Source organism: Anastrepha obliqua, chromosome 1 (assembly GCF_027943255.1).
Source record: "Anastrepha obliqua isolate idAnaObli1 chromosome 1, idAnaObli1_1.0, whole genome shotgun sequence".
In the NCBI taxonomy this organism is placed as follows: domain Eukaryota; kingdom Metazoa; phylum Arthropoda; class Insecta; order Diptera; family Tephritidae; genus Anastrepha; species Anastrepha obliqua.
In genome coordinates, this window is record NC_072892.1 from 182,897,810 (window position 1) to 182,918,739 (window position 20,930).

A 20,930-nucleotide genomic window follows, 5' to 3' on the forward strand; every position below is an offset into this window, starting at 1 on the left:
TGATTTTGTATTCATTGAATAGTTTAATATAACAGTACTTTATACATTTATTCCTACATTTTGTTGCTGTTAATTTTATTATATACACAACTAAATAATAAGCAAATAAATATGTACATATGTGTGAATGTACGTATTATCTGTATGGCACTGCACCACACATCGCACACATTTCGAAAATTGATAGGCATGAATGTATTTTGCATTTTGCTGACAAGCAGTAACACCCTGAAGAGCGCAGTCTCTGACTAGTATCCCAATCATTCCACCTCACCTCACATGCACAAATGTACGTACATACGTATGTACATCGAACAAGGCTATTAGTCTTCCGTCACCACGAATGAGTTGGAGATGCCTTCATAGGGGAAAATGCCGCCTAAAATGTATTTGTAATTGCCGAAGTGCCGAATGCGATATTCACCGGGTAGAGTGTTTGGCCCAATGTTCCAATGAATGTGGATGTCGCTGAAGCCGAGTATCAAATGCACCCGTTCCCAAATGAATCTACCAGAAAGGAAACGAAATTTGAAAACAAAAAAAAAAAAAAAACAATGTTTTAAGAAAGGAGATTTACTTCGTTTCCCAGCTGGCATCCGTATAGGCCACCTTCCATCGCTCTTCGTTGATCTTTCGCTCCACAGCAAAGTAGGTTTTCTCATGGAAGAGATTATTGCGAGGATTACCGGCAATGAAGGTAACTTTGACGGTGTCATTGATCTGATACGCCTTTCGCGGTTGCAACTTGACGTGACCGAAATCCTTGCCAATCGGATGACCATCAAAAATAACGCCCGTGTTCATCGATAACATGCGATCGTTCATATATGGTGGAGCGGGACCCGGTGGTAGATGTTCGCTCCGTATCATGGACTTGGTCAATTGTTCGAAAACGTCCATGTAGATTGTGTGCGTGTTGGGACCGAAGATCGTAGAAGCAGCTTCATAGCGTTGGGCCTAAAAAACGATAATATGACTACTTTCGAATTTGTTTTTAGCAATTTGCCTCTCACTTGATACTCCTCCGGTGTTGTGATGTAGCTGGTATACATATTTGACAACCCAGCGATGATCACTTCTGTATCTTTGCCACCTGTGGCCACAGCTACGGCACTGATCTTATTGCGCAAACGTCGCCCAGCCATTGTAGTAAGTTCCCCGGGCACAGCAGCAATTATCAGATCACCAATTTTTAGTAGCTGAGCGGAGACGATTTTCGGTTGCCATTCATATGGGAACGTTGCCTGTAACAATGCGAACGTTTTTTATGGATATTTGGTGTATCTCATTTTAATAAAGTCGACTTACCCTTCCAGTTGCAAGTAGTATGGGCTTCGGTGCGTGACAGCTGATGTCCTCTTGTGTGGGAGGAACTATGAAATCTCTAACCGCATTCCACATCACATTGTCAGTGAGGGTTCCCTGCTCAAAATTAAATGCACCGGGTCCATCTGTTGTGCCCGCGGCAAAGCTGTAACCCATCGCAGGTTGGCAGCCGCGTATCTTATCCATTTTCCGTTGAAGTGGGTTGTAAGTTGTGCCGTTATAGTTGGGCATATCGACGAATTGGTGGATAAAGGATAATTCGCCAACTATTTCGCGGCTGGTAGCCTCTTGACTGTTTTCATTCAGTAGGCGCTGGAAGATTGTGTTTTATTTGAAAGAAATATTAAAAATTATAGTATTATTTTTCTTTTAATTACAATTATTATGTTTTATTCTAGTCACAAAAAAAAAAAATAATTCTGAATTTCAATGCACTGAAATATCAACCCACACTGGCTTCAATCTTACTAACCAAAGCACCCTCAGCCAAGCGCGTTGCTATAATTTCTGTGCTCTCAAATATATCGCGTCCGGGTCCTGATGAAAAACATTCCCCTTCCTTTGACGGGCACTTTGAAGTAAGCAAATCGCATTCATTTCCACTTATCGAGCACTTCGGTCCCATAATATTTGGTGACACATCACCTAAATTTGACGAGCAAAAGGCGGCAACAAATTTCCCCTAAAAGAAAAATAAATAATACAAAGAATTCAGACAAATTCCCATTTTCTTCTCAATAAATATGTATCACTTTAATCTCAATCGAGGAGCGTTAGTATTTCTTGAAGAAAAAGATTTGAACTCTCTGCATAATTGCTTCTCCCGAGCTTTTGTGCTTCTTCGTTTATTTCAAAAAAAAAGTACATAAAACGGTTTTTTCTTCAACGTTCTTTAACGCTCCACCTTCATGTCAGGACACTACTAGTCGCACATTTTCAATGGATGGTGGAATGACGAATGGTGATTCGAGTTATGGAAGTTTGACTGTAGTTATTTAACATTTGGGTGCGACACCGAAAATAGTTTTAGGCTGATATTAGATATGAATCTTACCTTCCCGGGCACTTTATTCGTGTTGTATTCCTTCTCCAAGAGTAAGGCTGCATAGCCCACATTATCTGAGCTCACCAATTTGTTGGTATGATTCATCGATGTTGCATGAACAGCGTACCAGTTGAAAGCGCCTATTAAATTATTGTCCGAATCCACAAAACGCAGTTGGGTCAACTCTTTATCCACGTCATGCTCGTATTGTGCGCGCTCTTCCTCGGGATTGCGCAAATAGGAGGTGGGTGAGCGATTGATGTTCACATTTAAAATTGTTGTTCTCGAAAGGAAGATCTTGCCATCCACCATATTGTCGGTGGCGCGTTTGATGCTCTAAGAAATGAAGAACTTAAACAGTGCTAATATTACTGCTTATAGAAGAAGTTGACTAACCAAGTAGCAACCCTGCACAAGCGCTTCGAAAGTCTGCGGCACGAAGCCCAAAATTGAGATATCGTAAAGCAGATGCATGAGGAAGCCGCCGGGACCACTGTGAGTGTGGGTGCCGCTGATAACGACATTATCCGCCGTGTAAATGTTGCCATAGCGCGCTTGCAAGCGTTTCACAACCTTACAGAAACATAAAAATATTCAATGAACTTTTTGTTAAATTTTCTTATAACTTCAGTTTACCTCACGTTTGACACCATAGCCCATCATGCCCGCATCGACCGAGACGAACGCGACGCGGTTATGGTTTTCATCCTCGACGACAAAAGCGCGCGCAAATTGCCGCAAGTGCAGGCCACGCCCCACTTGTTTAATATTGGCGTAACCCATCTTTTAAATGTAAAGTAATAAAGAAAATATTAAAGTATTATTACAAAGTATCATATAAACTGAAAATGGTTAATCTATCTCAAATTGAAATGCTTTACACAAATACACAAATGAAATAAGTTCTGTTAAATATGAAAATCGCGCACTTGCTTGAAAAAAATCATAATCACACTGGCTATAAAGTTTTCAATTTGTTCTGCCCCCGAAGTAAGAATAAAGGCAGATTTGCTTCGTATGACAGTCGTTTAAAATATACCGCTACGAATTTTTTAAGCCGGTTCTAAGTTTAGCTGGCGCTTAAGTTTTCATATAATTGTTTTTTTTTTTTTCGTTTTCTTGTTGATTATGACCCTCTTCTAGCAAACATACAATAAGACAACTTACGAAATGTATTTCCACTGGTGGGCCCGTACTATCCGCACGTCCCACACCAATCTGGTAAGCATTGGCACAACTCCATAGCACTCCGCTCAGACACAATGCGACTAATACCGTCAGGTGTCTGCTACTACGGTAATTCATTTTATTTTTGTATCTCAAATTTAGTTAACCACTTTGGTCCTTTACTACGCGTACTCGGCACTTTTGTTACTGAAATATGAAAGTTGAACTAAGTGACATCTGCGTGGTTGCTTTACCGGTTCTCTCCCTACTGCTTTTCCAAACCAAACTGAAAATAAGAAAACACTGATTTTATTTTCTATGTTAAGCAATTAAACAAAAAAGTTGTCATCCCTTATTGAGTCGCAATTTGCCCGCTGACGCAGTACCATTTCAAGAAGCGGATTAAATATACTGGATGTATAGGGTGTCCCACAAGATATTTTTTAATATCTTGAAGTTTACTGGCTTCAAGATATTAAAAAATGGCATTTGTTTGGATTTATACTTTTTATTTCTTAGGCTACGTTCCGCTGAAAGACATTGACATTGAAAAACCTAAATCTACGTATCTGACATCTGAGTATGTTCAACCATCCAAAAAACTGAGAACTTCTAATGACGATGAAAGCGATAAAGAAACTACCAAATGTCAATTTTAAAACATAGCATTTCCCCCCCTTTAAATTTTATGGACTAATAGCAATGAAAATCATTTTCAATACGAGTATATCGTCGTTTGCGTGTACACAAAGACTGCAGATTTTTCGCAGTACAATGAAATGAGTGGGCACTTTTTTGTATTATATTTTGAGAAATGAAGTAAAGCAAAATAAATAAGATGTCTATTTACTCCATTTTCAGAAAATATTATGAAATATAGGACACACAAAAAAATCGTATCTGCATCAAATAAAGTGTGAGTGTCTGTATGTATTTTAGGGCAAAAATGTTCAGACAAGTTCTTAAATTCATCTATTTGTAGAAAATCGCTCACGTATAATTCCATATATTATATTATAGATTCATACATCTTGGAGGACTACTAAGCCTAAGGTCAGTTTGATATTCCAGAATATTTGGAATCTGCCACTCGCCGAAGAGCTCAGTTGTATAATAGCCCAAGACTTTGAGAGCTCTTATTTTAACGGCTAGCACAAAATATCTATTCAGCATCCTCCGTTTATGTATGCATACATATATACATACCATACATAAATATCTGAAGTTTTGAATGTGTGGAATTATTTCTATTTGAAAGCCATAACAGAAAGCCATTTTTTATTATTTTTCTGTACGTAACGAAGATAATTAGCTTACTATTTTGACGATTGACGACGCTACGTGTGTGGAGTATCTTCATACACAGTTGATACACTATAAAGGCACGACGATGCGAGCTTGTGAAGTAGGACTTACATACAGTCTGTGTCAGAAAAAAGGAACCTCGATTATTCATGAAGTATAAAAGATATACATTTAAAATTTGTTTGCATGAAAGTATGTACAAAACTATGAGTCGCAATTACTCAATAAATCGAGTAGTCTTCATCGTTGTCGAGTATAGCCGGGCATCTTCTTCATGCTTTGAACCTTTGCTTTTGCGTAGCTCGTCAACAAACAGGACTAGATTTTGCGAACTTGATGCAGAGTTGCTTTAAATCATGGACTGACCTTCCGACAACATGCATTTTCATAACTCCTCACATATTTTCAATGGGGTTGGCGTCTGGGGACTGGGAAGGCCAGGCCAATACTGTGACACCACTTTCTTGTTTTGTTGTTTCTCAATGTGTTTTTCTGAGAGCAATGGTTTTGATGATGTGGGACGGTAGGATATGTTCGCATCCTTCAGTCGTCGTTCGATGTGTTGATACTCACATCTATTTCCTTTTTAGCAAGAACTGATCGTGCATGACGTAGTCACAAAGAAGGGTCCCGCTTAAAAAGTTGGATAATCAGTTTATCCTGCTTTTTTGTCGTCACTCGCTTCAAGCCACGCTCGGAAAAATCATCATCTACCGCTGATTCCACATCACAACAAACTTTTTTGATTTTGACGTGATAACGTCTTATAATTCGATTTAACAGGCTGCACGCACGAAAAAATGTGTCGTTACCTTGCTCATTACTGTTCATATGTAGTTACCTTGCTCATATTAGTGTTACCTTGCTCATTACTGTTCATATGTAGTTACCTTGCTCATATGTAGTTACCTTGCTCATATTAGTGTTACCTTGCTCATATGTAGTTACCTTGCTCATATGTAGTTACCTTGCTCATATGTAGTTACCTTGCTCATATGTAGTTACCTTGCTCATATGTAGTTACCTTGCTCATATGTAGTTACCTTGCTCATATTAGTGTTACCTTGCTCATATGTAGTTACCTTGCTTATATGTAGTTACCTTGCTCATATGTAGTTACCTTGCTCATATGTAGTTACGTGAGCGTATATATGTATGTATGTATATGCGCAAATGTACATATATAAATTCACGTATTTGTATTTGCATATGCCTTCTTATTGATTATTATTAATTTGATTCACTTGAAGAATTTAAAATAAAACCAAGTTTGTTAATAATACCTGTTGTTTTAATGTTATTATTATTATTTTTTTATTATATCTGAAGGAAAAAATGTATGGTAATATTTACCATATCTATACTAATATTATAAAGAGGAAAACTTTGTTTGTTTGGTTGTAATGAATAGGCTCAAAAACTACTGGACCGATTTTAAAAATTCTTTCACCATTCGAAAGCTACATCACGAGTAACATGGATTATATTTTATTTTGGAAATAGGGCTCGAGATATAGGTCAAAACGTGGACCCGGGTAACCTTCGGATGTGTATGTACAATATGGGTATCAAATGAAAGCTGTTGATAAGTGCTTTAATACGGGGTAATTTTCATACCTATTGATGACTAGGGTCTGGAAATATATGCCAAAACGTGGACCCGCCGTGTCTTTGCACCGAATTAAACCAAACTTACACACATTGTTAAGTAGGTATTGAAGATGATTTCCGTATAGTTTGAATACCTATTGGTAGATAGGGTCTCGAGATATAGGTCAAAACGTTGACCCGGGTAACCTTCGGATGTGTATGTACAATATGGGTATCAAATGGAAGCTGTTGGTGAATGCTTTAGTTCAGAGTATTTCCATCCGCTCCGTGACTAGGGTCTCGAGATAGAGACCAAAACGTGGACCCTAGAATGTGTTTGTACAATATGGATATCAAATGAAAGCTGTTGATAAGTGCTTTAATAGGGGGTAATTTTCTTACCTATTGATGACTAGGGTCTGGAAATATATGCCAAAACGTGGACCCGCCGTGTCTTTGCACCGAATTAAACCAAACTTACACACATTGTTAAGGAGGTATTGAAGATGATTTCCGTATAGTTTGAATACCTATTGGTAGATAGGGTCTCGAGATATAGGTCAAAACGTTGACCCGGGTAACCTTCGGATGTGTATGTACAATATGGGTATCAAATGGAAGCTGTTGGTGAATGCTTTAGTTCAGACTATTTCTATCTGCTCCGTGACTGGGGTCTCGAGATATAGGTCAAAACGTTGACCCGGGTAACCTTCGGATGTGTATGTACAATATGGGTATCAAATGAAAGCTGTTGATAAGTGCTTTAATACGGGGTAATTTTCATACCTATTGATGACTAGGGTCTGGAAATATATGCCAAAACGTGGACCCGCCGTGTCTTTGCACCGAATTAAACCAAACTTACACACATTGTTAAGTAGGTATTGAAGATGATTTCCGTATTGTTTGGGTACATATTGGTAGATATGGTCTCGAGATATAGGTCAAAACGTGGACCCGGGTAACCTTCGGATGTGTATGTACAATATGGGTATCAAATGGAAGCTGTTGGTGAAAGCTTTAGTTCAGAGTATTTCTATCCGTTCCGTGACTAGGGTCTCGAGATAGAGACCAAAACGTGGACCCTAGAATGTGTTTGTACAATATGGATATCAAATGAAAGCTGTTGATAAGTGTTTTAATACGGGGTAATTTTCATACCTATTGATGACTAGGGTCTCGAAATATATGCCAAAACGTGGACCCGCCGTGTCTTTGAACCGAATTAAACCAAACTTACACACATTGTTAAGTAGGTATTGAAGATGATTTCCGTATAGTTTGAATACCTATTGGTAGATAGGGTCTCGAGATATAGGTCAAAACGTTGACCCGGGTAACCTTCGGATGTGTATGTACAATATGGGTATCAAATGGAAGCTGTTGGTGAATGCTTTAGTTCAGACTATTTCTATCTGCTCCGTGACTGGGGTCTCGAGATATAGGTCAAAACGTGGACCCGGGTAACCTTTGGTTGTGTATGTACAATATGGGTATCAAATGAAAGCTGTTGATAAGTGCTTTAATACGGGGTAATTTGTTATGTTATGTTATGTTATGTTATGTTATGTTATGTTATGTTATGTTATGTTATGTTATGTTATGTTATGTTATGTTATGTTATGTTATGTTATGTTATGTTATGTTATGTTATGTTATGTTATGTTATGTTATGTTATGTTATGTTATGTTATGTTATGTTATGTTATGTTATGTTATGTTATGTTATGTTATGTTATGTTATGTTATGTTATGTTATGTTATGTTATGTTATGTTATGTTATGTTATGTTATGTTATGTTATGTTATGTTATGTTATGTTATGTTATGTTATGTTATGTTATGTTATGTTATGTTATGTTATGTTATGTTATGTTATGTTATGTTATGTTATGTTATGTTATGTTGTGTTGTGTTGTGTTGTGTTGTGTTGTGTTGTGTTGTGTTATGTCATGTTATGTTATGTTATGTTATGTTGTGTTATGTTATGTTATGTTATGTTATGTTAAAGTATATGTTATGTTAATGTTAACTCATTCTCTATATCCATACAAAATATGTATCAAACAAATAAAATTAAAATTTTCTTTTGAAAAATGCAACCATTCAATCAGTATTTTCTTATGACGTTATCACGTTAAACTATCGTCAGTAAACCGACTTTGCAGACAACCTCTTTTTTTAATCACTTTTGCAGCCACGGCGTAAGATAATTTCGGCCCTTGCGTGCATAAAAATACAGCCTCAAAACGCTTCGCGTACTTCTCGCTCATTTTTTGTTGTTGTTGTAGCAGTAATACAAGCCCCGTCAGTGTAGGGTATATACATATTGTTCACTAGACAGGGCTAGTTTACTGGGGCGGCAGCCCTTGGTCGGGAAAAAACGCGAGTCATTCCAGTAACGTAGAACCGGCTGCCATTTCTGTTTGGTTACACTTTCGAACGACACTAACCTGAGTTAGCACTGGCGTCCTAGCTTTTGAGTGGGACTATTATGCAGCAAAAAGCAGACCGAAATATATCTTAAAGTTACAAGAAAAAACCGAAATTGTTCTTCTGACAGAGACTGTATGTATATAATCTCCATGTGTATATGCTGTGTATTTATCAAATTGCATAAGAGGTGGCCTTAAAGGGACACCCTATACACATATACGCCATCGTCTTGAACATTCCAGGCGAAAGATAAAATTTTATATATAAGTAGTAAGGAAGTATTGCATCAAAATGGATGCATAATTGGAAAGATTATTTTTATTTATTGAATTAAATTTATAAAAAATTATAAAATTTAATAGTTAGATTACAGCGCAAGCTACCAGGGCTATTGACTGTGTCGATAATGTAAAAAGAAATTACTTAGACAATTATGCAAGTTTAAGTGCGAAGTCGAAACAAAGGATGCATTTCTTTCTTTTTGCTGGTATATACTAAAAAGTAGCGCCAAAACAACTCGATCTGCATATTTGTGTTGGGATCAAGTAACTCAATTTCCTAACGTAGACATTTTTGTTTTACTCGTAAATGGTTGTCGGTTATAATATTTAGAATGGCGCACATATCCTTGAGAGGTGTATGGGCCATTGCACTATTTCCGAGTGATCTTCAAGCATGAATCGACTTATTTTGTTTCGGGGAGTATGATTTAAAAAGATACCTACATTTGAACCCCCTGCACAGATGTACATATTTATGTTTGTATGTAGTATAATCACGCGCAAACAGTCTTCGAACAGATAAGTAGACCTAATAGTTATTTATTATTCCGAATGAATTTTTAGCATTTTTGGCAACGTGACTGGAACAACATCAAGACGCACACTACAAATAGGAAGAGGAGCTGGGCCAAACACACGAAAAGGGGGTAAGCGCCAAATATATATATATATATAGACCAGGCTTCACATGCTAATTTGGCATAGATCATATATACATATGTATGTACTCATTTAGTATATACATAAGTATAAGTGCACATGGAACATTTTGCATGCATTTATGCGTAATCACTTACGAATTATGTAGATATATACGAGTACATAAAATACAAATTATAGTTGCACTTTTGGCAATCAACCTGACTCTGGCTGTAGCTGTGGAAGTTTGAGTACTAAATGCATTCAATTTCAGTTGGCATTGTAGTAAATTTTATGACCATTATTTTTTATTAATTTTTAGCGCTAATTATGAGTGCAAATGTGTATATGTGTGTGAGTTCACGCTCTCGCTGGTCAGGTTGACTAAATATTATAACCAAGTAGTTGAATTCATTTTTGTACTGTGTACCTTTACTATCTACTCATACTCGTAGTTCGTGTTTTTATTATTTATTTTTGTCTACTACCAAAAAATGGGCTTAATTATTATGTTGAACATGTAATTCACGCCACAAATAAGTGACAATGAATATATTTAAGCTACTCTAAACTCTAATGGAATGCTGATGAAGATTTAACATATTTAGTTGTGAAGAAAATTTATTTATTTATTGTTATTATTATGGAATAGAACTCGTTTTTTATAAAAAATGTATTCAACTAACTGAAAACGAAAGTAAAACGCCTCCGTTTTGGGCAATTGGTCAGAAGGAATAAATTGCTTGTCCTGGTTTTTATGCAAAACTAACCATTAACTTTTATCGAAATTTGAAATTCTCTATAAAAAAAGTGAGACCGGTTTATTTAGCTTATCAGAAAGAATTTATTTTAAAACATTTAATGAATAACATAGTTTTTATACAGAACAAGCGTATTGAAAAAAATTGAGAGTTTCTTGATTAATTATATCAAGTTGAGAAGGTTACGCGTATTATGCTAACACTGAATTTTACGAAATCAGGTGCTGAGCTGACGTAATGAAAAACTAATTAGAACTTAAACATTTTTTTATTTACAAACAACTTTTCTTCTATTCTATTCTCTTTTCTTATTCCTTGTTCTCTCACTTTTTTCTTATACCTGTTTCCCTCCTTATTTGTAATTAAGTCACGTCACAGCTACGTTCACTTTTCGCTCCCATCCGTACAATATTATTTTAATTTGGAACCTTCACTTAATTCGCAAATTTTAATTCATGTATATTTTTACTTTGCGATCAGCTGTTTTACTCACTTGCAAATTCTTACGAGTAAAAATTCATCCAGTAAAAACTTGTAACTTTCCCTCAAAATGAAATGCCAATTTGCTCTATCACTTTCCTCTACTTTGCAAGTTCTTCGGATACACGAACACCAAAACTTGATCATTTGTAACAATTGTTCCAAATTACATATTTGCTTTATGAACTGAGCTATTATTTGCGAGATATGGCCGGTTCTGATACACAAAAAGGGGCAGACTTGAACCTATTAATTTTTTCCGGATCTTCGAAAATAGTAGCTGAGGCAGCCGTTAGGCCAAAGTTATTTTTCAAATTCAATCATAAAAATTAAAATAATCACCCTTTACAAATCAAACGGGATGCACCTAGTTGTTTTAGGGAACGTGGATAAGTTGAAAGACGCTGCTTATATTTCAAGTAAACCAGAAAATACACCTTTAAAAATTCACAAACATATGTACTTTTGAAATAAAACACAATTTATGAAATTCTTTTGACTTCAATATTGCTTTTGGAGCCTCTCTTTACCTCATCCCAACCACCACCATTACAATGGAACAGAGATGGTGTGACCATCAGTGCCGGGAGCCGATTGCGCCGGTAAAGGTATTCATTCATAAACGTACTTCCCTGCATACAAACATACATACACATACTCGTACCTATGTATGTATATTCATTTATTTTCGTACGCGTGATTCACTGCGACACTGTTGGAAGTAAGTATGCACAATTTCGTACACAAATTTTTGTTGATTATGTGCATGTGTTTGTATGTTTTTGCAGCGATTACTTAAGGCTGCTCAATTGAACGAAATTACGGATGCCAGGCCGCTTTTGTGACTCGATTTGTGGCCTATTAATGCGATTTTTCCGTGCCTCCGACTTCACCACCGCACCTATACTCACTGTATTTTATCTTTTAATTTTTCTTATTGTTATAGGTCTCTTGACTTGTACTCTGCTGCTACATATAAATGTCTATATGTATGTCATGTGCTGAGTGTCGTTTTTTGGTGATTTCCTTTCATTTGAAAAAATGAGCAGAATTGATGTGAAATGTTTCGAAATGCGCTTCGCGCCGCCCAGAGTAGTCTTCGTAAGTAGCACAGCGAGCTTTATGTAATGTTGGTTATTGGGTGTCTTTCCGACAAATAAAATGTTATAATTTTGACTGCAGCGAGCCAGACTTTAGTTTTTTTTGTATTCAATTACAAGGGAACTAAATTAAAGTTACATTTTCACATTAACCAAAAAAAAAACACCAAAACGTAGTATCACTTCGCCATGTTATGAGTAAAACTTGAAAAAAAAAATTGTAATCGAATAGTAAATTAATTTAGTAATTTCGAAAAATATTTGTCACTGTACATATTAATTATTTATTTTTCATTTGGTTTTCCCAAAATTTAGCAAAATAAATTATCCAGATTATCTACAAATTAATTTAATATATATTTACACCTTAAATGTACATCCCGACACACGTATGCCTGTAAATATGTATGCATGAATGCACATGCAAATGCGCTATATTTGTGATTCTAATTATGGCGAAATCAAAGGCATTCATCAAATTTTCACTGTGAAATTGGCTTTTATTTTTTATAATTGGCTTTTATTTTTTATTCACATTACAATTAAAATGCATCAAATAATGATAATTAAGTTACTAATTTAATTGGCGTGCTGCATTTTTACTTTACGTGCAATTAAAAAGCACAAATACACACACACGCGTACAAATTGACAGATATCTTAGTTGCTCGCTGCAGTGGGCAGTTCAACCACGCGTTAATCTTCAGAGTGGTCCATTACAAACGTTTGACATTGAAATTCCGTCACAAACCCGATTTTAAACTTTTCGCAATTCATGTATTTTTGTTTTTTTTGTTTATTTTGTCCGATATTTCGTTTGTGTGTTTACTATTTCCACATTACAAACGCCTTGCTAATTTAATTAATTTTTGTTTTAGTTTTTCAGTTTTTCCACCGCACCAACTACACCGGAATTTAAATTTTCTGAAATATATCAATTACTACTTCGAATTTCCAAAGCGTGCGATTTAAAAGCGACCGCTCTGTTGTCAATTTGGCACCCGTTTGTGCGAAATGACCGAGCGCAAAGACTAAGTAACCGTTTAACCTGCGTTCGGCCACTATGTCCACGGCACTATGATGTGAATGAGGGGCACCAAACGATGAGGTATCTCTTTGTTGGTACTCCGTCGGTTACACTCAGCTGCGGAATTGCAATGCTTTTACCAATGGCAGCCCCACTAAGCTCAGCTTAGCTCAAATTTTGCTGATTGTGTATTTGTGAGTGTGAGCGGGGTAATGTGGGCATTGCTGATGACGAAGTCTCTTTGTTTGACCGGCTCTACTATGCTGGACAGCTGATCGTTGACTTCTTTGTTTCGGAAAATGTTGCGCAGTTTCCTCTTCTTTTTCAATTGTTTGCGTTGCTTTTGTTTATGTTATCCATTTGTGTTTTTCTGGGGTTAATATTGTCGTTGTTTTTATTTGGTTTGGTCTCACCCAACAAACACAGTTTGAAGCGTTTTGTTTCTTTGAAGTTTGATTTCTCAATTTGTTATCAAAGTTTTTCTTTAATGATTTTCAGATTGAAAATGAGGATTCTATTCTACATTTGAATTCTATTTGAGGTTTATTAGAAGAAAAAAATGACTGCTACCTTTCTAGTTCGAATGTTAAAATACTGAAGCAATACTTTTAAAATTAATGCGTTAATAGATTTCAATAATAAGAAAAATTATAATTTTAAGATTTTTCTTTTCTATATTTTTGTTCTTCATTTTATAAAGAATTACTATTATTATTATTTTATAAAATCGTAAATAAAAACCACATTTGTATTCGAAAACCGTTTGAGTAATTTACTCATACGAGAGTTTTAGCTAGCAATACAAAATTAAAGCGTGTTTGAATGAATATAGAAAAGGTGTCGAAATGTTTAATCTGAATCCGGTGATAATAAGGTTCAAACTGACCAGAAACATTTAAATTATGTTCATAATGTTTTAAATTTATTGAAAGGAAATAACTTACAGAACTGTCTCTTCAAAAAATCGGGTTCAAGTGTCCCTTCTAAAATATTTTACAAGAAAACTCAAGCTTCCCGCACATTCCCATGGCAGCCGGTTCTACGTACCGGAATGACTTCATTCCCATGGCAGCCGGTTCTACGTACCGGAATGACTCGGGTTTTTCCCGACCAAGGGCTGCCGCCCCAGTATACTAGCCCTGTCTAGTGTAACTCATATCATCCCCCGCCTTACGTCACAGGAGCAAACTCCCGCAGCAATCCTGCTCCAAATACTTCTCCTCAGAGCTGGAATCGAATCCAACCCTGGGCCAGAAGTATTCTACTGCTGCGTCTGCCACAAACGGCTTCACCCGAACTCAACCTCGGTTAGGTGCAACAAGTGCAACGGGTGGAGCCACCTTAAGACCTGCTCGGGTCTTAAGTCACATAGGGAGTGGTCCACACGGTATGTGGCCAAGTGTTGCTCCCGCCAGCAGGCGACTAATGCCTCCACGGCTAACACACCCCCTGATAGGCCGGCACCACCAACCGCCACCACCACAAACACCTCCACGGTGAGGAGCCTATCGGAGCAACACAACTCCCCCTCAACCCCTCCCCTTCCTTCCAGCTCCAACCCCAGTGCGGGGACAAACCAGCAGCTCCTGGTCCCCCGCACAGTCTGTTCCGTGTGTCAGGCCGTAATACCTCGGAATCTGGTAACAGTCCAGTGCAATTCCTGCAATGGCTGGTGCCATTTTCGGAGATGTTCCGGCCTGCGCACCACCCGTGAGTGGACAACTGCCTACGTTGCCCCCTGCTGCAGAGCTCTGCACCCACAACCGCCCCCGGAGGCGCGGCCGCCCATCACCATCAGGCCGCAACAGCCACAGTGGATTGCGCAGCAGGCCCAACGCAGACAACACCACGCGTCCCTCACCCCCCGGATTACACTGACCTCGCCGAGAAGCTTCAAGCTTCTCCAGCTAAACTGCAACGGACTTATGAGCAAGGTCGACGAGATAGTCGACTTTATGAACCGGCACTGTATCAAGATAGCTGCGGTCCAAGAAACAAAGTTGCACGCTAGGTCATCTCTGATCACCAGGGATGGCTATAACGTGCACAGACGTGATCGCGAGCGAGACAATGGTGGTGGCCTAGCGTTTATAGTCCACCACACTGTGCAGTATCGTCTTATCGATGAAGGAATCGACCCCAGGGACAGCACCTTAGAATGTCAAGGCATAGCTGTCCGGTCAGGCGATTCCGAGCTCGAAATATTTAACATATATATACCCCCTGTCACCTGCTGCCCGGCAGGATATCACCCTGATATAGGTGCGCTCCTCAGAGGTGAAAACCGATTGGTTGTAGGTGACTTTAATGCGCATCACGATCTTTGGCATTCAAGCCTGCCAAATGATCGTAGGGGACAGCAACTGGCAGAGCAGATAGACGACTCGACATTCAGCACAGTGAACGACGACGCCCCCACCAGGGTAGTGGGCAATTGCAGCAGCTCGCCTGACCTAACAATTGCTAGCGCTGGTCTGATAAATAGCATAACGTGGCGACCTATGCTATCGCTTGCATCAGACCACTTGCCCATTATCGTCTCGATCGAGAGACCTGCCGATTTCGTTTCCGCGAATCACCGGTCCTATTTTAACTTTAAAAAAGCTAATTGGGCCGGCTTCACGGAATTTACTGAGGACACCTTCGCCGCTCTTCCCATCCCCACTGATGTGCGCGTAGGCGAACGCGCATTCCGCAAGGTGCTCACAGCTGCTGCGGCTCGCTTCATCCCTGCTGGAAGTTATAAGGACATTCGTCCTCATTTCCCAGCCGAAGCAGCCAGTTTAGCGAACGAGCGTGATCACCTACGCCAGGCCGATCCCGGGGATCCCCGCATAAGGGATCTCAATTTGGAGATCCGGCAACTGGTAAACCAGCATAAGCGGACTAAATGGGTTGAGCACTTGAAGACCTGCAACCTCACCTCTGGGGTGAGTAAGCTCTGGTCCACCGTTAGGTCTCTGTCAAACCCGACGAAGCACAACGACAAGGTGGCTATCACCTTCAACGGTTGCACTTCGTCGGACCCGAAGCGATGCGCGAGCTACTTCAGCCGGCTTTTTATATTGCATCCTCCGGGCGACAGAACCAAGCGTCGTGCTACCAGAAGGCTGCACAAACTGAAGAACAACAGTGCGCCACTTACTTTCTCCAGTGATGAGGTTCAGGGGGCCATCAAGAGTTCGAAATCATCGAAAGCCATTGGCCCTGACGGCTTAAACGCGCTGATGCTGAAGCATCTGGGACCCCTGGGAGTAGGATTTCTCACAAGGGTTTTCAATCTGTCCATGGCCACTCTCATCATCCCTGAAAAGTGGAAAGCAGGGAGAGTGGTCCCACTACTGAAACCTGGGAAACCCGCCAACCAAGGGGAGTCTTATCGGCCGATAACTCTCCTTTCCCCAGTAGTGAAGACACTTGAAGCCCTCCTACTCCCACTCTTTACGAAACACCTGGCCCCAGCCCCACATCAGCACGGTTTCCGACGAGTGCACAGCACCACCACTGCACTCACCGCCATAAACGCCCAGATAAATCGCGGGCTTAACCAAAACCGCCCCTGCGAGAGGACTGTCCTAGTAGCGTTGGACTTGAAAAAGGCTTTCGACACAGTCAGCCACTCCACGCTACTAGATGACATTTATCAGTCGACACTCCCGCCAGGGCTGAAGAGGTGGTCCGCGAACTACCTGAGCGGTCGGCACTCGTCAGTGATTTTTCGAGATCAAATGTCAAAGCAGAGGAAGATTAAGCAAGGCGTACCGCAGGGTGGTGTCCTTTCACCCTTGCTTTTTAACTTCTACATCTCGAAGCTCCCCCAACCACCAGCGGGAGTTTCCCTGATCACATACGCTGACGATTGCTCGATAATGGCGTCGGGCAATGACATCGATGGCCTGTGTTCCAAAGTGAACGTCTACCTCACCGACCTTTCTCGCTTTTTCACTGCGAGGAATCTACAACTTTCCCCCACCAAGTCCACGGCGACCCTTTTCACCACCTGGACAAAGGAGGTCAAGCTGCCCCTTAAGGTAAAAGTCGACGACACACCAATTCCGACTGTGAATAACCCCAAAATTTTGGGTGTAACCTTTGACAGCTTGCTCTCCTTCTCTGCGCATACAACCGCAATTGCCACTAAAGTCCAAAATCGCAACAAGGTCCTCAAATCGCTGGCCGGCAGCACTTGGGGCAAAGACAAAGAACTGTTGCTTTCGACATTTAAGGCAATTGGCCGGCCGGTTCTCAACTATGCTGCGCCTGTCTGGTCGCCAGGAACTAGTGATTCGCAGTGGACTAAGCTACAGACCTGTCAAAATACCGCCATTCGGACAGCGACCGGGTGCCTCCTGATGTCACCTATACAACATCTTCACAACGAGGCACAAATGCTCCCAGTTGCGGAGCACAATAAATTGCTCAGCAAGCAGTTCCTGCTCGGATGTTACCGCAGGTCTCATCCCTGCAGACACCTGCTTGAGCCCGAGCCGCCTCCCAGGCACGTCAGGAGACACCTCTTTGACTACGCTGGCGATATCCAGGACAAGACCGACCGTAACCTACTGGACCGGACAGTATTTCGACAGTCTATAAACGACATTCACCGGGAGACCGTTACCACCTTCTTAAACTCCCGTCTTGTGAATGCCGTAATTGGAGTCCAACCACCACCCATCGCAGATGAAGAGCTCCAGCTTCCCCGTGAGACCCGTGTAACATTGGCACAACTACGTTCTGGATACTGTAGCAGGTTAAACTCCTACGTATCCAGAATCGACCCCGACATACCAAACACATGTCCGGCATGCGAAGGTACCCCGCACGACACTAACCACCTCTTCACATGCCCCCTCAAACCGACTCATCTAACCCCCCTCTCCCTCTGGACCCAACCTGTCGAAACAGCATGTTTCCTGGGCCTACCCCTAGATGAGCCAGACGACGACGAACGATGATATGACTACACTGACAGGGTTACCTATGCTGTTAACAACAACAACAACAACAAGGAGAAGGTGGAATGAGGGGATTTTTTTATTTCTCTAACAATTTTGGGTCCCTACGTTTGACACTGAACGATGTGATAAATAGTTTCGTAAATTCGTCATCTTATCTTTAAAAAAAGGTCCGCGTTTTGCGCGCCCGCTCTTAATTTTTAATAAATCTCTCGGAAGTGGTGAGTTTATAGACTCATGGAATGTTACTTCTAAATACTCCATATCCAAAAGTGGTAGCAAGAATGTCGTTCTTGTATATAACGTATAGGCACATTTCCAAACTCTCCGCGGTTTCAAAATTATTTGAATATTATTATAAAAGCATATTATCATGGTTTTATGACCGGTAGGTCAACAGTTACTAATCTCACCGTTTTTTCAGAACTTTGTTGGCCAGCTTTTAATGGTCAACTTCAGGCAAAATCTGTGTACGAATATATCGCCTTCTGGAAAGCTTTCGACAAAGTCAGCTTTTCTATTTTAGTTTCCGTTTTCTTAAAATTGGTCATCTTGGGTATCTTGCTTTTTGTTATTTTTATTAACGATATCTCTGCAAGTTTCTACCGTTCGAAGCTTAAAAATTTAAAAATTTGAAACATCATCTCATGTTACTCCGATGCAATCAAGTTGCAGTCAGATTTTGGCTGCGTGGTGTTGCAAAGTACGTTTTCATTCGAATATTAATAAATGTTTTCATGTGTCTTTCTATAAATCTCTTATTACTTACTAATTAATTTAAAGTCATTGCGTAGTAGAAGGATTCTTCCTTCACTCTGTTTTTTATTTGAATTTATAAGAGAGACGACTGACTTTTCTTTCCTTATCGAGCGCATTTATTTCCATATCCCTCTCTTTTTCTAGAGCGAGTCAAAATTTCTTTATATTAAGAACTTTAAAAGAAGATGACTCATTCTCGAATTCTTTGACTTTGATTTTGCATTTTCAATTAACAATTTTAAATTAGTATTAAACGAAATACTTACGTAACTTTTAGCTGTAGTTTTAATTTCCCATTCTGCGAGAAATGTTAAGTATTTCTATATTATTTTTTAAATAAATAATAATTTTTTCGTGGCGTACGGATCTGTGAGCTATACACCGCACGAAGAAATTATAAAACCAATTCAATTTCCTATACATTTTTATCCTCAGCGTACAATTTATATGACCTTATTATTTAAAGTTTTAAGGTTAAATATTTTTAAAGTATCCAGAAATAAGCACACATTTCACGAAACTTAAATTAATTATTAAAGAAAGTAAAATCTATAGAACAAAAACAGTATAAGACTCGTGTTATTATATTTAAAATAATCAAAGAGGTTTTGAGGATAGTTTATATTTTGGAGCTTAATAATTTATGTTGGATCCTCCTTTGATTAAAACTGGTTTAAGTCGTCGAGGTATTGATTTGATTAAGTTTTTTAAAATATTTTGATCAATTTTTGACCATTTGACATTAATCGCACTTCTAAGGCTTTTCGCGCTATCAAATTCTCTTCCCTCTTTGGAAACCGATTGAGAAAGTATTGCTCATACATTTTCGATTGGGTGAGTTAAGGTCAGGTCCGCAGGTAGGCCATTCTAAAATTGATATTTTCTCGGTGCCAACAACTTTTTTGTTGCTTTGGAAGCATGAACGGCTGCGTTATCATACTGGAAAATCGCTTCCTCATAGAAACTATCATCAAAAAGAGTAATGCGTACTTCATCTAGAAGTTCTATGTACTTGGCATTATTCCATTTTGCGGATATGAAACATATAGGCGGTTTGCTATTTACACTAATGGCTGCCCAAAACCATGACTGTACCCCTAGCGAAATTACAAGCCAGTCTCCCCTCCTTTTTCTTCCGTTTATCATGCCAAAACATTTGGGAATCATCTGATCCATCCAGATTGATTTTTGTTTTTTTCATCGGAAAAAATTACTCTTTCCCATTAATCTTCCCAAAATTGATACTTTTCTGTGTAAGTCAATCTGGCCTGTTGCTGTCGTGTGGCTAGATTTAGGTACTCGTTTTATTCATTGCACACTTAACGTAGTAACTTCCAAATTAAAGGATGGTTTAATTTCAGCGGGGCTATTTAATTCATTTATAGCTAAACGTTTGATTTCCCGAACATCCCGAGCTCTAAGCTTTGGCTTTCTACTACTTCTCTTGTAGCATCCGTAGCTTTCTTTCACATGTAAGTATGCAAAACCACAGTTTTACTTCTATGTAATTTTGAAGCAAGCTCTCGCAGCGTAAGGTCTCTCTCTCTCCGTGGTAAGAGACTAAACCAAAACAACCCCATATATATAAGAACGAGATGAAGCGACCAAAATATAATAATTTTAAGGTTTTTATACTCCATCCCCAATTTCAAAAGCTGTGGGGTTTTGGAGTTACATTACTTATGGCTTTATTATTATTTTCCATCTGATTTGATCTTTGTCATACCTGGAATACTTGGGCAAAATATTGTATTTACCGCAAACATAAAGGGTGGTTAAATTTCAAGAGCCGATGTTGAATGTAAACCAAACCTAAACGTCAAGTTTTTTCTGCATTTTATTTGACAGCTTTCAAATTCAGACTAACTCAATTTAAACCATGGAAAGATACACAGCAACGCGTTAAAGTTATTCAGGCTTATTGTGAAATCAAAATGCATATCGCACTTCGTGAAGAAAATCATCTTCAGTGATGAGGCACATTTTCACCTCAGTGGATTCGTCAATAAGCAAAATTGCCGCATTTGGGCGAATGATGACCTAAGAGTGATTGCCGAAA

At 39.1% G+C, this 20,930-nt stretch overlaps 1 protein-coding gene across 1 annotated transcript; it reads right to left on the bottom strand.

The window, feature by feature from the left end:
* Positions 1-3,824, bottom strand: LOC129243486 (neutral ceramidase). The gene is made up of 9 exons (XM_054880537.1): positions 3,539-3,824; positions 3,008-3,154; positions 2,768-2,944; positions 2,381-2,707; positions 1,799-2,008; positions 1,309-1,638; positions 1,014-1,244; positions 578-957; positions 1-507 (listed from the first exon to the last, which is right to left on the bottom strand). The coding sequence occupies exons 1-9, from the start codon at positions 3,674-3,676 to the stop codon at positions 324-326; spliced, it is 2,124 nt and encodes a 707-aa protein (XP_054736512.1). The 5' UTR covers positions 3,677-3,824; the 3' UTR covers positions 1-323.
* Between the last annotated feature and the right edge of the window lie 17,106 nt (positions 3,825-20,930).